The 18,368-nt window shown below is 38.2% G+C and overlaps 1 protein-coding gene across 3 annotated transcripts in view; it reads right to left on the reverse strand.

Annotated features, from left to right (window-relative positions):
• Positions 1-1,479: 1,479 nt before the first annotated feature.
• The window catches only part of MCU (mitochondrial calcium uniporter), a 214,315-nt gene continuing 197,426 nt past the window's right edge, over positions 1,480-18,368 (reverse strand). For 2 of the 3 annotated variants that reach the window (XM_054572629.1, XM_054572631.1), the window contains exons 7-8: positions 4,729-4,845; positions 1,480-3,371 (exon numbers count right to left, since the gene is read on the reverse strand). In XM_054572629.1, the coding sequence (XP_054428604.1) occupies positions 3,294-3,371; positions 4,729-4,845 (195 nt within the window). In that variant the 3' untranslated portion in view covers positions 1,480-3,293. The remainder of the gene's footprint in view (positions 3,372-4,728; positions 4,846-18,368) is intronic. The other variant, XM_054572630.1, reaches the window with a different exon arrangement.

Below are 18,368 nucleotides of genomic sequence, written 5' to 3' on the forward strand. Positions count from 1 at the left end.
TTCTTTCGTATGTGACTTTCCAATTTTTTCACCACCTTATATTGAAAAAGCTTTTCCTTTTCCTATTGTATGTTTTGGCTCCTTGGTCAAAAAGTAGTTGTCCACATATGTGTGAGTTTATTTCTGGGTTCTTAATTCTGTCCCATTGGTGTGTTTTCCTTCCAATACTATGCTGCTTTGATTATTGTGGCTCTGTGGTATAATTTGAAGTCAAAGAGTGTGGTATTTATGACTTTTCTTTTTTTCTCAGGATTGCTTTGGCTATTTAGTCATTCAACACAAATTTGAAGATATTTTCTTTGAAAAATGCCATTGGGATTTTGATGAGGATTGCATTAAATCTGTTTATTGCTTTAGGTAATATGGTCATTTTAACTATGCTAGTTCTTCCAATCCATGAACATGAAGTATCTTTCCATTTCTTTGTGTCTTCAATTTTTTTCAATAATGTCTTGTAGTTTTCAGTGTATAGGTCCTTCGCTTCAAGTTTATTCCTGGTATTTAATCTTTTTTTGTTTCAGGTGTAAATGGCATTGTTTTCTTTTTCTGATATTTCATTGTTAGTATGTATATAGGAACACAACAGATTTTTGTGTGATTTTATATCCTGCAACTTTGTTTCTAATAGTATTTTGGTGGAATTATACAGAATCATGTCATGTGCAAACAGTGACAGTTTTAACTTCATTCTCAATTTGGATGCCTTTTGTTTCTTTCACTGCCTGATTGCTCTGGCTAAGACCTCCTCTACTGTGTGGTGAGAGTGGGCATGCTTGTCTTGTTCCTGATCTTAGAGGAAAAGCTTTGTTTCTTACCTTTATATTAGCTGAGGGTTTGTCATACATGGCCTTTATTACCTTGAGTTACTTTCCTTCTATACCCATTTTGAGTGTTTTAATCATAAATGGGTGTGTATCTTGCCAAATGCTTTTTCTGCATCCACTGATATGATCACATGATTTAATTCGTTTATTTAATGTTTTTTGATATGCCTTTGATAAACTAGACAGCATAGGGCATTTTCTTGTTTGATCATTATAACTTTGATACAAACTCTTAAAATAATACTTAATCTTGGTTCACCCATGAACAACTTTCTGGAGTCTAGGAGGCCACATGGGCAATCTGGTGGTCTGATATAATGGATACTTTTCCTGTTAATCAGGAGATGATGATACGAGCCTCAGTCCTGCCACTGGCTTTATTATGATTATACAGGTCACTCAACTTTGGGTGGCTCTGAAAACATAGGAAGATAGTGACCAACTAAGCTCAGGAAAAATGAATGAAAAGCCTGTTTTTAAAATACAGGTTCTAGGAACAAATCTTGATTTCAAAATGGTATTTTTATAAAAATTAATTTTATAAGTAAAAAGCTTCCCACCTAAAATCATAGGAAAGAGGGTTTTGTTGTTTTTGGTTTTACTTTAAAGAATGAAATGCTATAGTTCAAAAATTGAATAACTATTTATTGTTCCAGAAGTTACATTGCTTTTTATACATATTTCATAAATGATACAGGATTTTACACATGTTCAATATTTTGCTATTTGTTTAAAGGACTTTTCTCCACATCCATCCTTCCTTCCTTGCCTCCCACGCACCCAGAAAGGACTTGCTCATTGCACTGTGCTGTTTCTTCTTAAAAACCCTGTGTACAAACAGGATAAATGGTTTAAAAATAATTCATACAACTTAACAAAAAAATAAATGAAGGAAGAGGTTGCAACTAGGGGGTTGGCAGGGGAAGGAAGTGGAGGAGGGGCCAGGAAGTGGAAACATGCATCCTTTCATTCCATCATGCCAGTGGGCGGGGTGGTGGCAGGAGCAGCGGCAGCAGCAATCCTGGCTGGCCTTCAACCTTTGCAAGGCACCTGGAGTCTGGGTTTGTCATTAAAAATTCTTCTTTTTATACACAATGATTCCAAAGGAGAAAGAAAAAGAGAAGTCCCTTGCCACAATGAGGAGGGATGAATCATGTGAAAAAGCCAATTAGCTGTGGGGCAAGCCCCATCATTTTTTTATCCTGCCCCCACAGAAATTAAAAACAGAATATTAGGTTTCTTTGATTTTTCAAGTGCACACGTCATCTGGAAATATGGTAGAAAATATTTTGATTGAGTATAAGATTAATGCTTCTTTCTCTCAATTTAAGAAAAACTTGGGGGAAGAAGGTAGGCTGAAAGAAGCCATAGAAATGTATTCCTGTATAAAGATAAATCGCACCCTTTGAGAACCACACACTTAATTTACAACTTCTGAAGTTGTGGAAGTGGGTGGGCTCACAAACAGTGTGGAAGTGTGTATGTGTCCTTCGAGATTAACAAGCCTCCAGACATGCTGTCACACAAGCAGATTAACAGTAATGAAATTATTCTGGTACTGAAATGGCCACAAATCCATGATTTTTAGCCAATTTGTAAACCTTACATCTTCCTGATTTGTTAATACAGCTGAACACTCCCCCCTCCAATTGGAGTTGTGGAGGGAGAGGGGACTATCAATGGGATAGTTAAAAGGAGGGAAATTCTTCCTCTTCTCAAAGATTAATTAGTAAAAAACAAAACAAAACAAAAAACCTCATGCAGTGTTTTCAATGATTTCTAGATACTGATCCAGAGCTCTGGAATACACAGACATTTAAGAAGATATTAAGGATAATCCAAAGTGTCAATCATCAGTCATAAGTTGGTTCCAATCATCATATGGATAAAATATAACCAATAGGTGTGGGTGGTCCGAAAAGGGGCAGAAGCGGGAGAAATTCCTGGTTTACTCTGTAGAGGCTAGGTCCAATTTAAAGTAAATGCTAATGACATGGGCTCAGACTCTGTTTGCCACCCACATAGCTTGAGCATTTGCTTTTCTGGTGTATTTACTGACTCCTATGTCAAAATAAGAAAAGTTAAATTAAAAAAAAATAGAGCAGAGTGGGGTGCTGGTGTGTTACTGTTTTGCTGACCTGCAAAGAAGATGCAAGAAACTAACACCCCAGCATCATTTACTCTTTGTGAATCTCTCAACTATATAATATATCATTTCATCCAGGACTGAGATGCTTGATTAAGACAATATTCACTAAGCCCTTTGAGCTTGTATTTCACAAAGCCTGATCCTCAGATTTTAACATTCCATTTTTCCCTAAGATCCTTGTTGTTTTAGTTCTTTTTAGTTAAAGGTAAAAACCCTCCACCCCAACATGGCTCCCAGCTTCCACCTGCAATGTTTTAATTAAAAAGGCAATAGTTATAAACAAGTGTTCTTTCTGCCAGGATTCAGAGGCTCTTTGCAGATCAATCTTTTTCACCAATTTGTCGGAGGGGCAGATGTACTTGTAATGGGTCTCTCAGTCTCTTAAGGTCCATTTCTGCCTAAAATAGAAACAAAAGGTGAGAAAAATTGGCTAGTGAAGCTTTCATTGATATTAATGTCTCCTAAGAAAAGGAAATTGTGTTTCCTCCATCACTATGTGTCAGAGAAGTCATCTCAATTATTCGCAAAATAAGAGCGCCTCAGAGGCAACAGGCTTTAAAGGCACAGGATGACAAAGGGGGACAAAAACTAAAGTCAGGCAGTTTCAGCTACCAACAGAGATCCAGAAAGTCTGTGCTATCTATAGGGCAGAACTCGAAAATATTGGGAGCATCTAATGCACCTTGGTGGTATTTTTCCAGAGAGAAGCCCTTTCACAAACCTTTGCCTGGAGCCAGAAATTTAATTTATGCTGCTCAAGACTTTTGTTATTTACCCAACAGTTGTTTAAGTTTTTCAATAGATACTGATTTTTAAAACGAGGATGTGTAGTCAATGCAGCACTTTCAAAACTCACACATACTTGACCCTTACCCCGAGGAGCTGGTTTAATAGGCTTAAGTTGGGGCAGACGTGTCTGTATTTTTAATAGCTCCAGAGATGATTCTGTTGCATTCCTTCCCACTGAGAACAACCACATAGAACAACAAAAGACATTAATCCACTTGGGCCAATGCAGGAAGATGGAAAAAGCTTATTCAAAGCATAACCCCATCACCAGTAAGGGACAGAGAAGGCAGAGAAGGTCCAGAGAAGAGCGACTAACCATTTAAGAGGATGGGAAGAGCTTCTGGAGATTTCTGAAAAATCTCTAAAGTCATAAAAGACTACAGAAAATAAGAAGAGGATTTATTCACCAAAATCTAATATATCAGAGTGAGGAAGAAACACTTAGAAATCTGAAAGAGGTAATGATTATGAAAAATAAAATACACTAATCTTTTTTAAAAAGCATCCTTTAGTTCAATAATCTCTCACCTGCTCCTGGCAAAGATTCCTAGTGGTCTCTCTCTCTTTCCTATATTTTATTTTTGCCCCATTGCTACCACACATTTCAGGTGAGAAATCTCTGGATCAATTATTGTAGAAAGATTTTAAAAAGCAAGAAAAGTATAAATAGACAATTTTAAAGAAACAAAATGAAAAAGTAAACAGAGGTCCAAAAATTTCAATATGCTGGTGTTAATAGGATAGCTAGGACCCAATATCTTTTCATCTGCTTGTGTTATACAACTTCCTAGAGAGGTGTCCATGCTAAAATAGTCATTAATATCAATTAAGGAATAATTTATATAGGAAGAAGAGGGTTGGGTCATTCTTTCAGAGTTTACCCATTGAAGTACTGTGGTTATAGATAAAATAATGCCATACAAGATGGAACTGGGATTTATTAAATTTTATTTTTGGAAAACTTACCTGAGCAATTGCATCCTTGAGTTGATTGTATTTCTCTAGATCAAAACGTGACTTTTTGGCTCCTTTATGGAAAAATAATAAGTATTGTCTGTCTCTGGCTTCTGGATAAATGTACTCCTACAAAAACAAAGGAGAAAACAATAGTCCTTAGCATGCTATCTTCACAAAATAGGCATTTACATACTGTTGAATAGAATCAACACATATACATACATATAAAGATATAAACTGACATGTTGTATTAAATATTTAATTATTTCTTAACCATTTTTATTGTGAAACACACAGAAGAGCACACAAACTAAAAATGTAATCAAAATGGAAAATAAAAGAACACTGCCAACAACCCAGAAGCTTTCCTCCAGCCCCTTCCCAATGACTAAGTCCTCCTTTCCCCAAAATAATCAATATCTTGACTTTTACGATAATTATTTTCTGGCTTTCTTTATAGCTTCCCTACTTAAACATACATCCCCCTGAATTCTACAGTTTAGTTATACTTGGTTTTTGAATTTTATAGTGGAGTCAGGGGACTTCCAGTCAAGATGGTGGCATAGGCAGACATGGCTCACCTCTTCACACAGCCACATCAAAACTGTAACTAAAATATAGAACCACCATCACGCAGGAACATCAGAAATGGAGCTGAATGGAAGTCTTAACAACTATAGAATTTAAGAAACCATATCCATCCAGACTTGTAGCAGAGGCGCACACTTGGAACAGGCTGGTCCCACTCCAGAGGGATATCTCGGGAGTGTGGAGTTCCAGCCCCACACCAGGCCTCCCAGCCGAGGATTCCAGTGCCAGGAAGATAAGTCCCCACAACCTCTGGTTGTAAAAACCACCTGAGTTAGTCAGTAGAAGAAAGTGCTGAAGCCCCACGCAGTTTCTCTTAACCCACACACAGACTCACCTACTCAGACTCACTCCCTCTGAGCTCCAGCACTGGGGTGGCAATTTGAAAGGCACCAGAGGTACACAGGCAGAAACTGAAGTGTCTGGCATCAAGGCGAGCAGAGGCCACTGTCCATTTGCTAAATCCTCCCCCAACAGCCAGGAAGCTGGCGCCATACTTGAGACTCCATCAACCTGGCTAACACTGTTTAACCTGCATTAGAGGTCCCCAGAGGCTCTGCCCATCCAAGTTATGGGCCCATCCAAGCTGCTTTTCCATAAAAATGGCTGGTCTTGGCTTCTGAATCCTATCAAACAAGCAACAGCTGGCTTCAGTGAGCCCTAGTAGCAGCCGGATAAGATTTTATAGCTTGACTTTGTCTGGGAATTTCCAAGCCTAGCACAAGTAGCAGCCATCTCAGATTGCTTTACAGCTCAGGCAGGGTACTCTGGGAAAAAGACAGGTGTGGGCTGACTATGGCCTGCACCACCCAGGACACCCCAGGGCCAGAGCATCTAGTGGACAGCTACAGGTCACGTCAGAGCACTACCGCCCTGTCCCTGCACTGCTGATTCTCCACAAATGGCAGAGGCTGGTAGTAAGTGGTCACAGCCGGTCCTTGCAGCTGTCTGGCCTGGGTAAATCCCTCCCCCATTGATCTGTCAACAGCAACCAAGGCTCAACTACAAGAGGAGGGTGTATGCAGCCCACACACAGAGAGCGCAACTTGAGTACCCAGTTGGGTGATAGGGAAGGCTATGCCACTGGACCCTATAGGACACCTACTACATTAGGTCACACTACCAAGGCACGGAGTCAAAGTAGCTCTACTTAACACATAAAAACAAACCAGGGAGGAGGCTGCCAAAACGAGACTACAAAGAAACATGGCCCAAAAGAAAGAATAGATCAAAACGCTAGGAAGAGAGCTAAATGAAATGGAGATAAGCAATCTATCAGATTCAGAGTTCAAAACACTGTTTATAAGGATGCTCAAGGAACTCAGTGAGGACCTCAGCAGCATAAAAAAAGTCAGAAACAAAGGATACACTAATTGAAATAAAGAACAATTTACAGGGAAACAACAGCAGAATGAATGAAGCCAATTATCAAATCAATGTTTTGGAACATAAGGAAGCAAAAAAACACCATGCAGAACAAGAAGAAAAAAGAATCCAAAAAAAATGAGAATAGTATAAATAGCCTCTGGTACAACTTCAAGAAGTCCAACATTCGCATCATAGGGGTGCTAGGAGGAGAAGAGAAAGAGCAAGAAACTGGAAGTCTATCTGAAAAAATAATGAAAGACAATTTCCCTAATTTGGTGAAGGAAATAGACATGCTAGTCCAGGAAGCACAGAGAGTCACAATTGTGATGGAAGCAAAGAGGCCCACTCCAAGACACTTCATAATTAAAAGGCCAAAGGTTAAAGATAAAGAGACACTCTTAAAAGAAGTGAAAGGAAGTTAGTTACCAGATGGTTGTCAGATGGGAAGGGAGAAGAGAGTGGGTGAAGAGGTGAGGGTATTACAAAGTACAAATAGGTAGTTACAGAATAGCCATGGGTGTGAAAAGTACAGTATAGGAAATGAAGTAGCCAAAGAACTTATACTCATGACCCATGGACAGGAACAGTGGTGGGGGGACTGCCTGAGGGAATAGGGAGCGCTGCGGGGAGGGGTGCAGAGGGGGAAAAATCAGGACAGCTGGTAATAGCATAATAAATATAATAAAAAAACGGAGTCAGAGAGTATGTGTATGACTACTTTCACTCAATGCTATGTTTGTGAGATTTATCTTTTATATGTAGCTTTAGTCTATTTCTCTCGTTGTTATATTCTATTGTATGACTACATCACATTTTATTTATCTATTGTACTATTGATAAGACTTTTAAAAAATTATATATTATACCTTATTTTTTATGCTATTACCATTGTCTTAATTTTTCCCTCTTTGCCCCCACTTCATCCAACCCTTTAATCCCTCAGGCAATTCCCAAACTGTTGTCCATACCCATGGGTCACGCATATATGCTCTTTGGCTATTCTACTCCCTGTGCTGTACTTTACATCCCCATGATTATTCTGTAACTACCAACTGGCCCTTCTTAATCCCCTGACCTCTACACTCACATCCCCACACCCCCTTCCCATCTGGCAACCATCGAAATGTTCTCTGTATATGAGAATCTGTTTCTGTTCTGCCTCTTCATTTTCTTTTCTGATTCAATTGTCGATAGATGTGTATTGCCATTTTATTGTTATATTTTTTAATCTTCTTATTAAAGAAAACCCTCTAAGATTTCATGTAACAGTGGTCTGGTGGTGATGAGCTCCTTTAGCTTTTTCTTCTCTGGGGTCTTTATCTGTCCTTCAATTCTAAATAATAGAACATTTTAGAACGTTTTCATCATTCCCCCAAAGAAACCCCATACTCCTTAACAGTCACTTCCTATCTCCCTCAACACCTCCAGTTCTAGGCAACTACTTATCTACTTTCTGACTCTATAAATTTGCATATTCTGAACATTTCATATAAATGAAATTATTCAATTTTTTAGCCTTTTGCATCTGGCTTTTTTTTCAGGGTTCATCCTTTTGTGGAATGTGTCAGTGCTTCACTTCATTACCAAATATCCCATTAAATGGACACACCACATTTCATTCATCCATTCATCAACTGGTAGACAAATGGGCTGTTTCTTCTTTTTGACTACTATAAATAAGGCTGCTGTGAACATTCATGTACAAGTTTTTGTGTGCACATTTTCATTTCTCTTAGATGTATCTGGCATTTGTTGGATCACTCATGACATTGAGGTTTTTTCATTTCATATATCATCTGCCATTTGCAGATCCTCTTTTATATGTGCCTATTCAAACCTCTTACCATTTTTTTTCTATTGGATTGCCTTTTTCTTACTGATTTGTAGGATTTGTTTATATGAGTATATTCTGGATAAATACTGCAAATATATCTTCTTGTTCTGTTCACCCTCTTTATGGTGTTCTTTAATAAACAGAATTTCTTAATTTTAAAACAGTGTAATTTATCATTCTCATATTCATGGTTAACATTTTTCATTCTACATGAGAAGTCATTTCCTATTCCATAGTAATTGACAGATTCTCCTATATTATCTTCCAGGAGCTTTACTGTGCTACCTTTCATGTTTATATCTATAATACATGAAATTAAATACATGGAAATACATGGAATTAATTTTGTTTACAATGTAAGGATGGGGTTGATTCACTTTTTTAATTTGGATATTCAATTATCCTTGCACCATTTATGAAAAAAGACTCTCCTTTCTTTGCAATGTCATCTTTCTAAAACCAAAAGTTAATTTATGCTGGTTTCTACACTCTCTCTTCTGTCCCTTTGTACTATTTGTTCATCCTTGTGCCACTATCTTCATTACTATAGTGTTATAACTAAAGCTCTATAGTCTTCCATCTGATAGAGCAAATCTGCTTACCTAGTTTTTCTTCAAGTTTGCTGGCTATTCTCAGTCTTCACATTTCCATAGAAATTTTAGAAGGAGTTTATTCAAATCTCCCTCTCCCCCTCCCCCGGCCAAAAGTGTGTTTGGATTTTGACTGCGGTTGCAATGAATCAAATGCTTCAGTTTGGATAGAAATGACATTTCTGCAGTACTTACTTTTCTAGTCTATGAACCTGCTATGTCATTCTATTAATTAAGTCTTCCTTAATTTTATGTTACTTATTTTATTTATTTGCATAGAGGTCTTGCACATCATTTGCACAATTTATTTCTAAATATTTTTAAAAGCCATTTTAAGGACTTTCCTAAAATCTCTCAAAGGTTCACAAACTGCAAACGAACAGCATCTGACCTTGGTGTGCTCCCTACCTCTCGTTAGGTGGCCCCAGCCTTGGTTTGCAGCTTGGCCTCCCCTGGGCACCTCCAAGCCCAGCACAAGTAGCAATCATCTGCAGATAGCTCTGTAGGTCATGCTGGGTGGCCCCACACAGGGCACAGACAGTGGCTGACCTTGTACATCCCAGGAGGCCCCAGAGCCAGTGCACCTGGTGGACAGCTTCAGATCATGCTGGATTACAACCCTACCACCTCTATGAGTGACACACTGAAGGGGCAGGTTTGGTGAACACCAAAGCCCCACTGAATCAGGTCCTGCTCTGCAGGGTGAGCTCCTGCACAACAGCTTCTCCACTGTAGTCACTGGTTCTCACAGCCAGTTGGCCCAGGGGTCTATCCCAGTGACTCCAACAGCAATCAAGGCTCAATTACAATAGGACAGTGCACACAACCCACACAGAGGTGCATTTGGAGTTCCCAGCTCAGATAACTGGGGAAGCTGTGCCACTGGGCCCTACAGGACACCTATAAGACCACTATCCCAAGTCTAGGAGACGAAGTAGCTCTACCTAATATACAGACACAAACTTAGGGAAGCACCCAAAATTCAGAGACAAAGAAATGGATCCCAAATGAAAGAATGAAAGAAATCTATAGAAAAAGAACTAACTGAAATGGAGGCAAGCAAACTACTAGATACAGAATTTGAAACAATGATTATCAGGATGTCAATTTCAGTGAGAAATTTAACAACATGAAAAAGGATATAGAAACCATAAAAAAGAACCAGTCATAAATGAAGGATACACTAATTGAAATGAAAAGTAATTCAGAGAAAATCAACAGTAGAATAGATGATGTTGAGAATCAAATCAGCAATTTGGAATATAAGGAAGCAAAAAACACCCGATCAGAACAGTAAAAAGAAAAAGAAATTTAAAAAATGAAGATAATGTAAGGAGCCTCTTGGGCAACTTCACACCTAACAACGCTTGTATCATGGGGGTGCTGGAAGGAAAAAAGAGAGAACAAGATATTGAAAACCTATTTCAAAAATAATGACAGAAAACTTCCCTAGTCTGGCAAGGACAGAGACATACAAGTCCAGGAAACACAGAGAGTCCCAAGCAAGATGAACCCAAAGAGGCCCATGCAAAGACACATCATAGTGAAAATGCAAATGGTTAAAGACAAAAAAAAAAAAAAAAAAAAAAAAAAAGAATCTTAAAAAGCAGCAAGAGAAAAGCAGTTAGTTACCTACAAGGGAACTCCCATAAGACTATCCACTTACTTCTCAACAGAAACTTTGCAGGTCAAAAGGGATTGGCAAGAAATATTCAAAGTGATGAAAAGCAAGGACCTACAACCAAGATTAGTCTACCCAGTGAAGCTATCATTTAGAATTGAAGGACAGATAGAGAGCTTCCCAGAGAAGAAAAAGCTAAAGGAGCTCATCACTACCAAACCAATATTATATGAAATGTTAAAACGTCTACTTTAAGAGGAAGAAAAAAAAGAGATAAAAAACATAACAATAAAATGCCAATAAATACACACCTATCAACAATGAATCAGAAAAGACAACAAACAAAGAAGCAAAACAGAATCAGACTCATATATACAGAGAACCTTTTGATGGTTGCAAGATGGGAGGGAGGTTGGATGTGAAGGGGGTAAAGGGATTGACAAGTATAGATTGGTTGTTACAGAATGGTCATGGGGATCTGGGATGTAGCATAGGGAATAAAGTCAACAGTATTCTGGTAGCTATATGTGGGGTCAAATGGGTGCAGAACTTATTGGGATGATCACTGGTGGGTTATGTGGTGTCTGGTCATGGGGGTGTTTACCTGAAACTAGTATAGAATTGTATGTCAACTGTATTTGAAAAATTAAAAAAATTATTGAATAGCAAAAAAGTCATTTGAAGTTTCATCTTTTATGAAGTTTCATTTTCTAACTATTACTGGCATATAGACAAGCAATTTATTTATTTATATTGACCTTGTATCCAGTAACCTTATGAAATTCACATAAGTATTCAAACCAATTAACATTTACATGTTTTTGTATTTTTTTAAATGTATAAAATCTATGAATAACATCAGTTTTTTTTCTTTCCAATCTTTACATCTTTTATCTTTTTCTTAACTTCTCTGCTCAGGGATGATTTATGTTTGTTCCTGCCTGGAACTTGTGAACACTGGTGCTCTGGGATTACCAGAATTCTAGGATTACCTCAATCTAATTATGGGATTGAGATGACTGAAGATGAGTTAGTCTCTGAAAGAACCTAAAACAGATTTGTCCTTATTCTATAATGGTAGCCTGCAGAAGTTCAATTAGTTAGAGCATTGTCCCAATATGCCAGGGTTTCAGGTTCGATCCCCAGTCAGGGCACATACAAGAATCAACTAATGAATGCATAAATAAGTGGAACTAAAAAATCGATGTTTCTTTCTCTCTGTATTTCACCTCCCTCCCCCCCTTAATTCAATTAAAAAATGTTTCACCTACTTTAGCAATCTGGGGACACCAATTCTATGGCTTTGGTCCTTCTAGAGTATCAAATATGGCTCAGCTTCTTGGCCTCTCAGCTTTATCCTCCTCAATTAGTGTAAATATTCATAGAAATAAGCACACTTAACATCAGTTCATTTTCCTGGGACTCTACTTCTTTAGGTCCTTGCCTGGTAATTTTTTCTATCTTGTTAGCTCTCAGGTGTCCACAGGCAGATGTGTTTTATGTTTGGTCTAATTATTCTAATTTTTCCTAATGGGAGTATTGGTCTGATTACCTAGTATGCCATACTAGAAGCAGAAGTAAATGTTTAATTATTGATGATGATAGATAATGGGTAAGTCGTAGCTAATGGTACTAGAAAGCCTTTGGAAAATGGATAGAATTCAAGTCTGAATCAATTAATACTGACTGAAGGGATAACTGTCAGATTAAAAACTTGAGGGAAAGCCCTCTACTTTCATCTCAATTGCTGATACTAGGCTATTCACCCATCTTTGCTTAGAATATAATTGTACACACAAACTAAATTTGTTCATATATATTCTATGCTCCCTCTTTTGGACAATAAGCATTTACAAGCAAGTATATACTACACTCAGCGCAAGGCTTGGTTAGAAAGGGAAGAAATTCAGAGAAGGAAAGTTTGGTTGACTACACAGGGAACACAAAAAATAAACTGGAGTAAGATACTGAAAGAGGGTGTGGAGGGTGGGACTAAAAACAGGTAGAGAAGCTAGCCCTGAACAGGAAAATGCCACCTTTTATTTAAGCTTGAAGTAAATAGTACGACAGTAGGTGCAAATATTGTTAAACTTACAGATTTAGGAATTAGAAAGCTTATATTTGTTACCTCGATTTTCTAGAAGTAGGAGATAACGTTAAGGGTGGCATGGGGAGTTTAATATGAAATCTCAGAATAACTACTGTGGAGATGTGGGGGAAGGAAATCCACACTATTACATGATTTTTCTCTAGCAATGTTCAGTAGCCTGGATATAGGATAAATGGCTAGATTCATCCAAAACTAGGAATTTATAGAGTACATATGGTGGAAAGACACTGGGGTAAGGATTATAAGATACCAAGAAGAGAATGGCAATAGGGTCTAAGTTTGACAGAAAAGAAAGCAACACATGAGGAAGGTGCCAGTAAAAAGAGGTAACAGGAGCCTAAAGATCTGGATGAAGTCAAAGCAGAAAGTGAGTGAACAAAAGGACTAGATAGAAAATAAATTGTGGTCAGAAGTTAGCATGCTAATTCATATTAAAAGTAGGGTAGTTCCAGGAAAGAAGGCCCGGAATAGTCATTAAAGTGGTTTGCTGGAGGAGAATATAAATGATGGTTGTTGGAATTGAGATGACAAAGGATATTAAAGGCTAGATCAGTGTTTATTTATTTTTCATTATTGTCCCCCTAATTAGCCTTTTAAAATATTTTTTCGGATTACCCTTCATCCCCCAAGAAGGTTTACGACTACAGATACACTGTATATCTGTTTATATATTATAAACATCTAAGATGTTTTACTCCCAAGAACCAATTTTCTCCCTTGTGGGGGCAATACCCTCTTTGATAAAAAGGCATGGGCTAGGGTGTTGGATGGGTGGTCCGCATGCTTGCTGAAGTAGCTCAGAATGGCAATTTTTATTGTCAGGCTAATTTTTTTTCATAACAGAAATTGATACTGAAATATTAATCAGTAAAATTTAATATCCCATTTGACTTTATGGATACTTGATTTTAAGGAACTTGTCATCTTATAAAGATTCTTTGGAACTTAATATACTATTGGGATATATTTAGTTTGCTAGCAAAAGCAGTATCTCATTGTAACAGGAGTTTAGAAGAGTTTAAATGATGTTAAGCATTTTGCTTCATGGCTGTTAATTATGGATATGAATACTGAAAAGAATATTTAATACAAGAATCTATATTTTATTTGGTCAACTTTTGTTATTCACAAATAACTATGACTATGTTATTTATAATTGCTATTTTGCAATTTGTCACTTGAGGGCAGCAAAAGTGCTTTGGGAATCACAGAAGTACAACATTTAACTAGTAGGACAGGTAGGCTATTAAAAGATATATGGCATTGTGCTAGGAAATAAATATTGAAAGAAACTAAATGTCTAGCCTCAAAAGATATAATGTAGTATAAGGGAAAAGACATTATATATGAATAATTATAATATGAGATAGCAAAGGGTTAGGGAAATGAGAGGCACAATGTGCTTACAGGAATTCACAGCAGAATGTGAGGTTGGCTGTAGGTAACTGGGATATTTGGGCGGGGAATAAAGAATATAATTTGAGCACTGACTGGTGTTGGCGTCATCCCACAAACCAAAAGGCTGCCAGTTTGATTTACTGTCAGGGCACAGGCCTGGGTTGTGGGCTAGGTCCCTTGGTGGGGGCGTGTGAGAGGCAACCAATCAATGTTTCCCTTGCTCTCTTTCTCCACCTGCCCCTCTCTCTAAAAATAAATAAAAGCTTAAAAAATATAATTTGATATGTTTAGAGCAAACAGTACATACACAGAGGGGTTGAACACAACAGAAAGCTAAGAAGTTTGGACTTCCATCAATACATTAAAAAGAACCCATTAAAGGGGTGTGTATCTGAGATCTGTCTGGAAAAAGTCCAACTACTGTTAATACAATGAGAATGGCTTGTGCACCATCAATGTATCGTGGCAGCCAAGGAGAGTGGATTGGAACGTGCATGTGTGAACAATGATGACTTCACTGTACTAGTCAGTGGGGGTGATAGATGCTGCTGAATGAGCATGTGTTCTGTGTGGCTGTTACATTCAAAGAGATTGAGCAAGTAGGCCAACAAATCTGCATCGAATTTTGTGTTAAGCTTGAACACCCTCTGCAGAAACTATTTGGATGATTCAAAAGGCTGCAGCTATGGGCAACTGGTGATTGGCAGCTTTATCATGACAGTATGACCGCTCGTGTATCATGTTTGGTGCAGTTTTATTGCAAAACTTCAAATCACCTAGGCACTCAGCCCCCTTACAGCCCAGATTTGGTGCCCTGTTACTTCTGGCTTTTCCTAAAACTAAAATCACCTTTCAAAGTGAAGAGATTTCAGACCATGTATGAGATTCCGGAAAAAAACGGGGCAGCTGATGGTGATGGGGAGAATTGTGTGAGGTCCCAAGGTGTCTATTTTGAAAAGACTGAGACATCACTGTTCTACGTACAATGTTTCTTTCTTATATCTTCTTCAATACATGTCTCTATTTTTTTCCTCTTACATGGCTGGATACTTTATGGACAGACTTCCTACAAGGTGGAGAGAAAAGACAGAATAAGGAAGAGGGACCAGGGAGGAAGAAAGAAGGGTAAGAGGTGAGGGAAAGAAACACACAGAGACAGATGTATGTAAGCCCTGTCCAAAGCTCTGGCTATTAATTTCTGTTCACACAGAGTAACTGGTATGAGCCAGACATGGGACTAGATGCTAGAGACTATGAGTGAACGATGGCAGACATGGACAGTTTACTGACTCTCGTCTCTAATACACAAGTTTGGGAGGACCAGAAAGGTTAAATAATGTTCTTGGTTTTTAATTTTCCTACACATATATAGGCTTATGACCACTGGTATAACAACAGAAGCAAAATGCCTATGTTCAATAGCAGCCACATAAAAATATAAAAGAAAAAATTCTCAGTTTCTATTTCTTAAGAAAATACAAATAGTTTCTCATATGTCTAACCTATTCCAATTTTTTTTTTTTTAATTTAAGGGAGGTCGGATCTGTGGTGGTATCAGATATATAACAAGTGATAATAAATACCTCATACTGGCTTCTGGCCAAGACGGAGAATTAGGTAGATAAGCTCCACTTCCTCACACAACCAAAACAAGGATAACAACCAATTTAAAAACAAAAAACAACCAGAACAGCCAGAAAATCAAACTGTCTGGAAGTCCAACAACCAAGGAGTTAAAGAAGAAACATTCATCCAGGCTGGTAGGAGGTGGGGAGACAGGCAGCGAGGGCAGAGAGATGTACAACAAGGTGATTCTGGCGGACCAGGCAAGTGAGGTGGCCAGACCGGGCAGTCCCACATTCACGTGCAAATAAACTGGGAGGAACAACTGCGGGGAGCGAGACATACCACACAACCCAGGGTTCCAGTGCCAGGAAATAAAGCGTCAGAACCTCTGGCTGTAATAACCTGTGAGGGTTGCAGTGGCAGGAAAAACTGCTGGTCTCACAGGAGAGTTGGTTGGAAGGGACCACCGGGTCCTAGACTGTACACAAGTACACCCAACTGGGATTCAGCACCAGGGCAGCACCTGAAAGGGCATGATTCACATCTGGAAAGCAGCAGAAGTGATAGAAAGCTGGGTAAGACCAAGCAAGAGACACTGTTCCTTCTCTGACCCCTCCCTCACATACAGCGCAACGACACCGCGAAGTGGGTTGCCCCACCCTGGTGAATACCCAAGCCTCTGTCCCTTACAATGTAACAGATGTGCTGAGACAAAGAAATATGGCCCAAAAGAAAGAACAGATCAAAACTTCAGAAAAAGAACTAAGCAATGAGGAGATAACCAACCTATCAGATGCAGAGTTCAAAACACTGGTAATCAGGATGCTCAAGAAATGACTGAGTATGGCTGCAAAATAAAGGAAGAAGTGAAGGCTATATAAAGTGAAATAAAGGAAAATATACAGAGAACCAACAATGAAGGTAAGGAAACCAGGACTCAAATCAACAATTTGGAACTGAAGGAAGAAATAAGCATTCAACTAGAACAAAGTGAAGAAGGAAGAATTCAAAAAAATGAAGAGATGCTTAAGAACCTCTGGCACAACTTTAAACGTCCCAACATCCAAATTATAGGGGTGCTAGAAGGAGAAGGGGAAAAGCAAGAAATTGAAAACTTACTTAAAAAATAATGAAGGAAAATTTCCCTAATATGGTGAAGGAAATAGACATACAAGTCCAGGAAGTCTAGAGGGTCCCAAACAAGTTGGAACCAAAGAGGAACACACCAAGAAAGATCCTAATTGCCAAAGATTAAAAATAAGGAGAGAATCTTAAAAGCATCAAGAGAAAAGGAAAGAGTTACGTACAAAGGAGTTCCAATAAGACTGTCAGCTGATTTTTCCAAAGAAACCTTGAAGGCAAGAAGAGGCTGGAAAGAAGTATTCAAAGTCGTGAAAAGCAAGGACCTACCACAAAGATTACTCTAGCAAAGCTATCATTTAGAATGGAAGGGCAGATAAAGTGCTTCTCAGATAAGGTCAAGTTAAAGGATTTCATCATCACCAAGCCCTTATTATATGAAATGTTAAAGAAATGTATCTAAGAAAAAAAATCAAAACTATGAAGAGTAAAATGATTAACAAACTTACAACTATCAACAACTGAACCTAAAAAAAAAAAAAGAACAAAAACAAACTAAGCAAACAACTAGAACAGGAACAGAATCACAGAAATGGAGGTCATATAGAGGGTTATCAGCAGCGGGGGGGAGTATGGGGGAAAAAGATACAGGGAAAAAGAAGCATAATTGGTAGGTACAAAACAGACGGGGAGGTTAAGAATAGTATAGGCAATGGAGAAGCCGAAGAACTTCTATGTACGACCCATAGACATAACTAAGCGGGGGTGGAGGGCAGGGAATGCTGGAGGGAATGGGGGCACCAGGCAGAGGGGGATAAAGGGGAGGAAAAAAATAGGAAAACTGTAGTAGCATAATCAATAAAATATACTTAAAAAAATATACCTCCTACCTCTTAAAGTGACATTCTGGATTTCCAAGCTACTAAAAACATAAGACTGGCGACAAAAATTAGTTCTAGCTACAGATATTTATTTATTTATTAAATCCTCACCTGGGGATACATTTTGATTGATTTCAGAGAGAAAGGAGGGGGGAGAGGGAGAAAAGCATTGATCAGTTGCCTCCTGTACATGCGGATTGAACTCATAATCTAGTTATGTGCCCTAACCAGGGATGGAACCTGCAACATTTTGGTGTACTGGATGGCACTCCAACTAACTGAGCCACCCAGCCAGAGAAAGATAAAGATATTTAATAAATGAGCCTTGGTTGATAAAGAATAGGCCAGGAGTATAAAATGATTCTATATCTAATTTTTGTCTCTCTTCCATGAAGTAAAAAGAACAAAAACCCATGTATTTGTTTAATATACTTAAAAGTACCCCAGAGTTTAGTGTAACTATTTGATTAGGGATTACCAATTCTCTATTCCAAGAATTTAAAAAAATCAAAATAAAAAAGCTTGGGACTGCTCCATTTGACTGTTAAATTAATTACATAGTACTTTATAAAAAGCCAAGCCAACTTAGCTGAACAAGTTATCCTACAGACCA

Source organism: Pteronotus mesoamericanus, unplaced genomic scaffold, assembly GCF_021234165.1.
Source record: "Pteronotus mesoamericanus isolate MK-2021 breed Mesoamerican mustached bat unplaced genomic scaffold, CSHL_Meso_final contig_24, whole genome shotgun sequence".
NCBI lineage: Eukaryota > Metazoa > Chordata > Mammalia > Chiroptera > Mormoopidae > Pteronotus > Pteronotus mesoamericanus.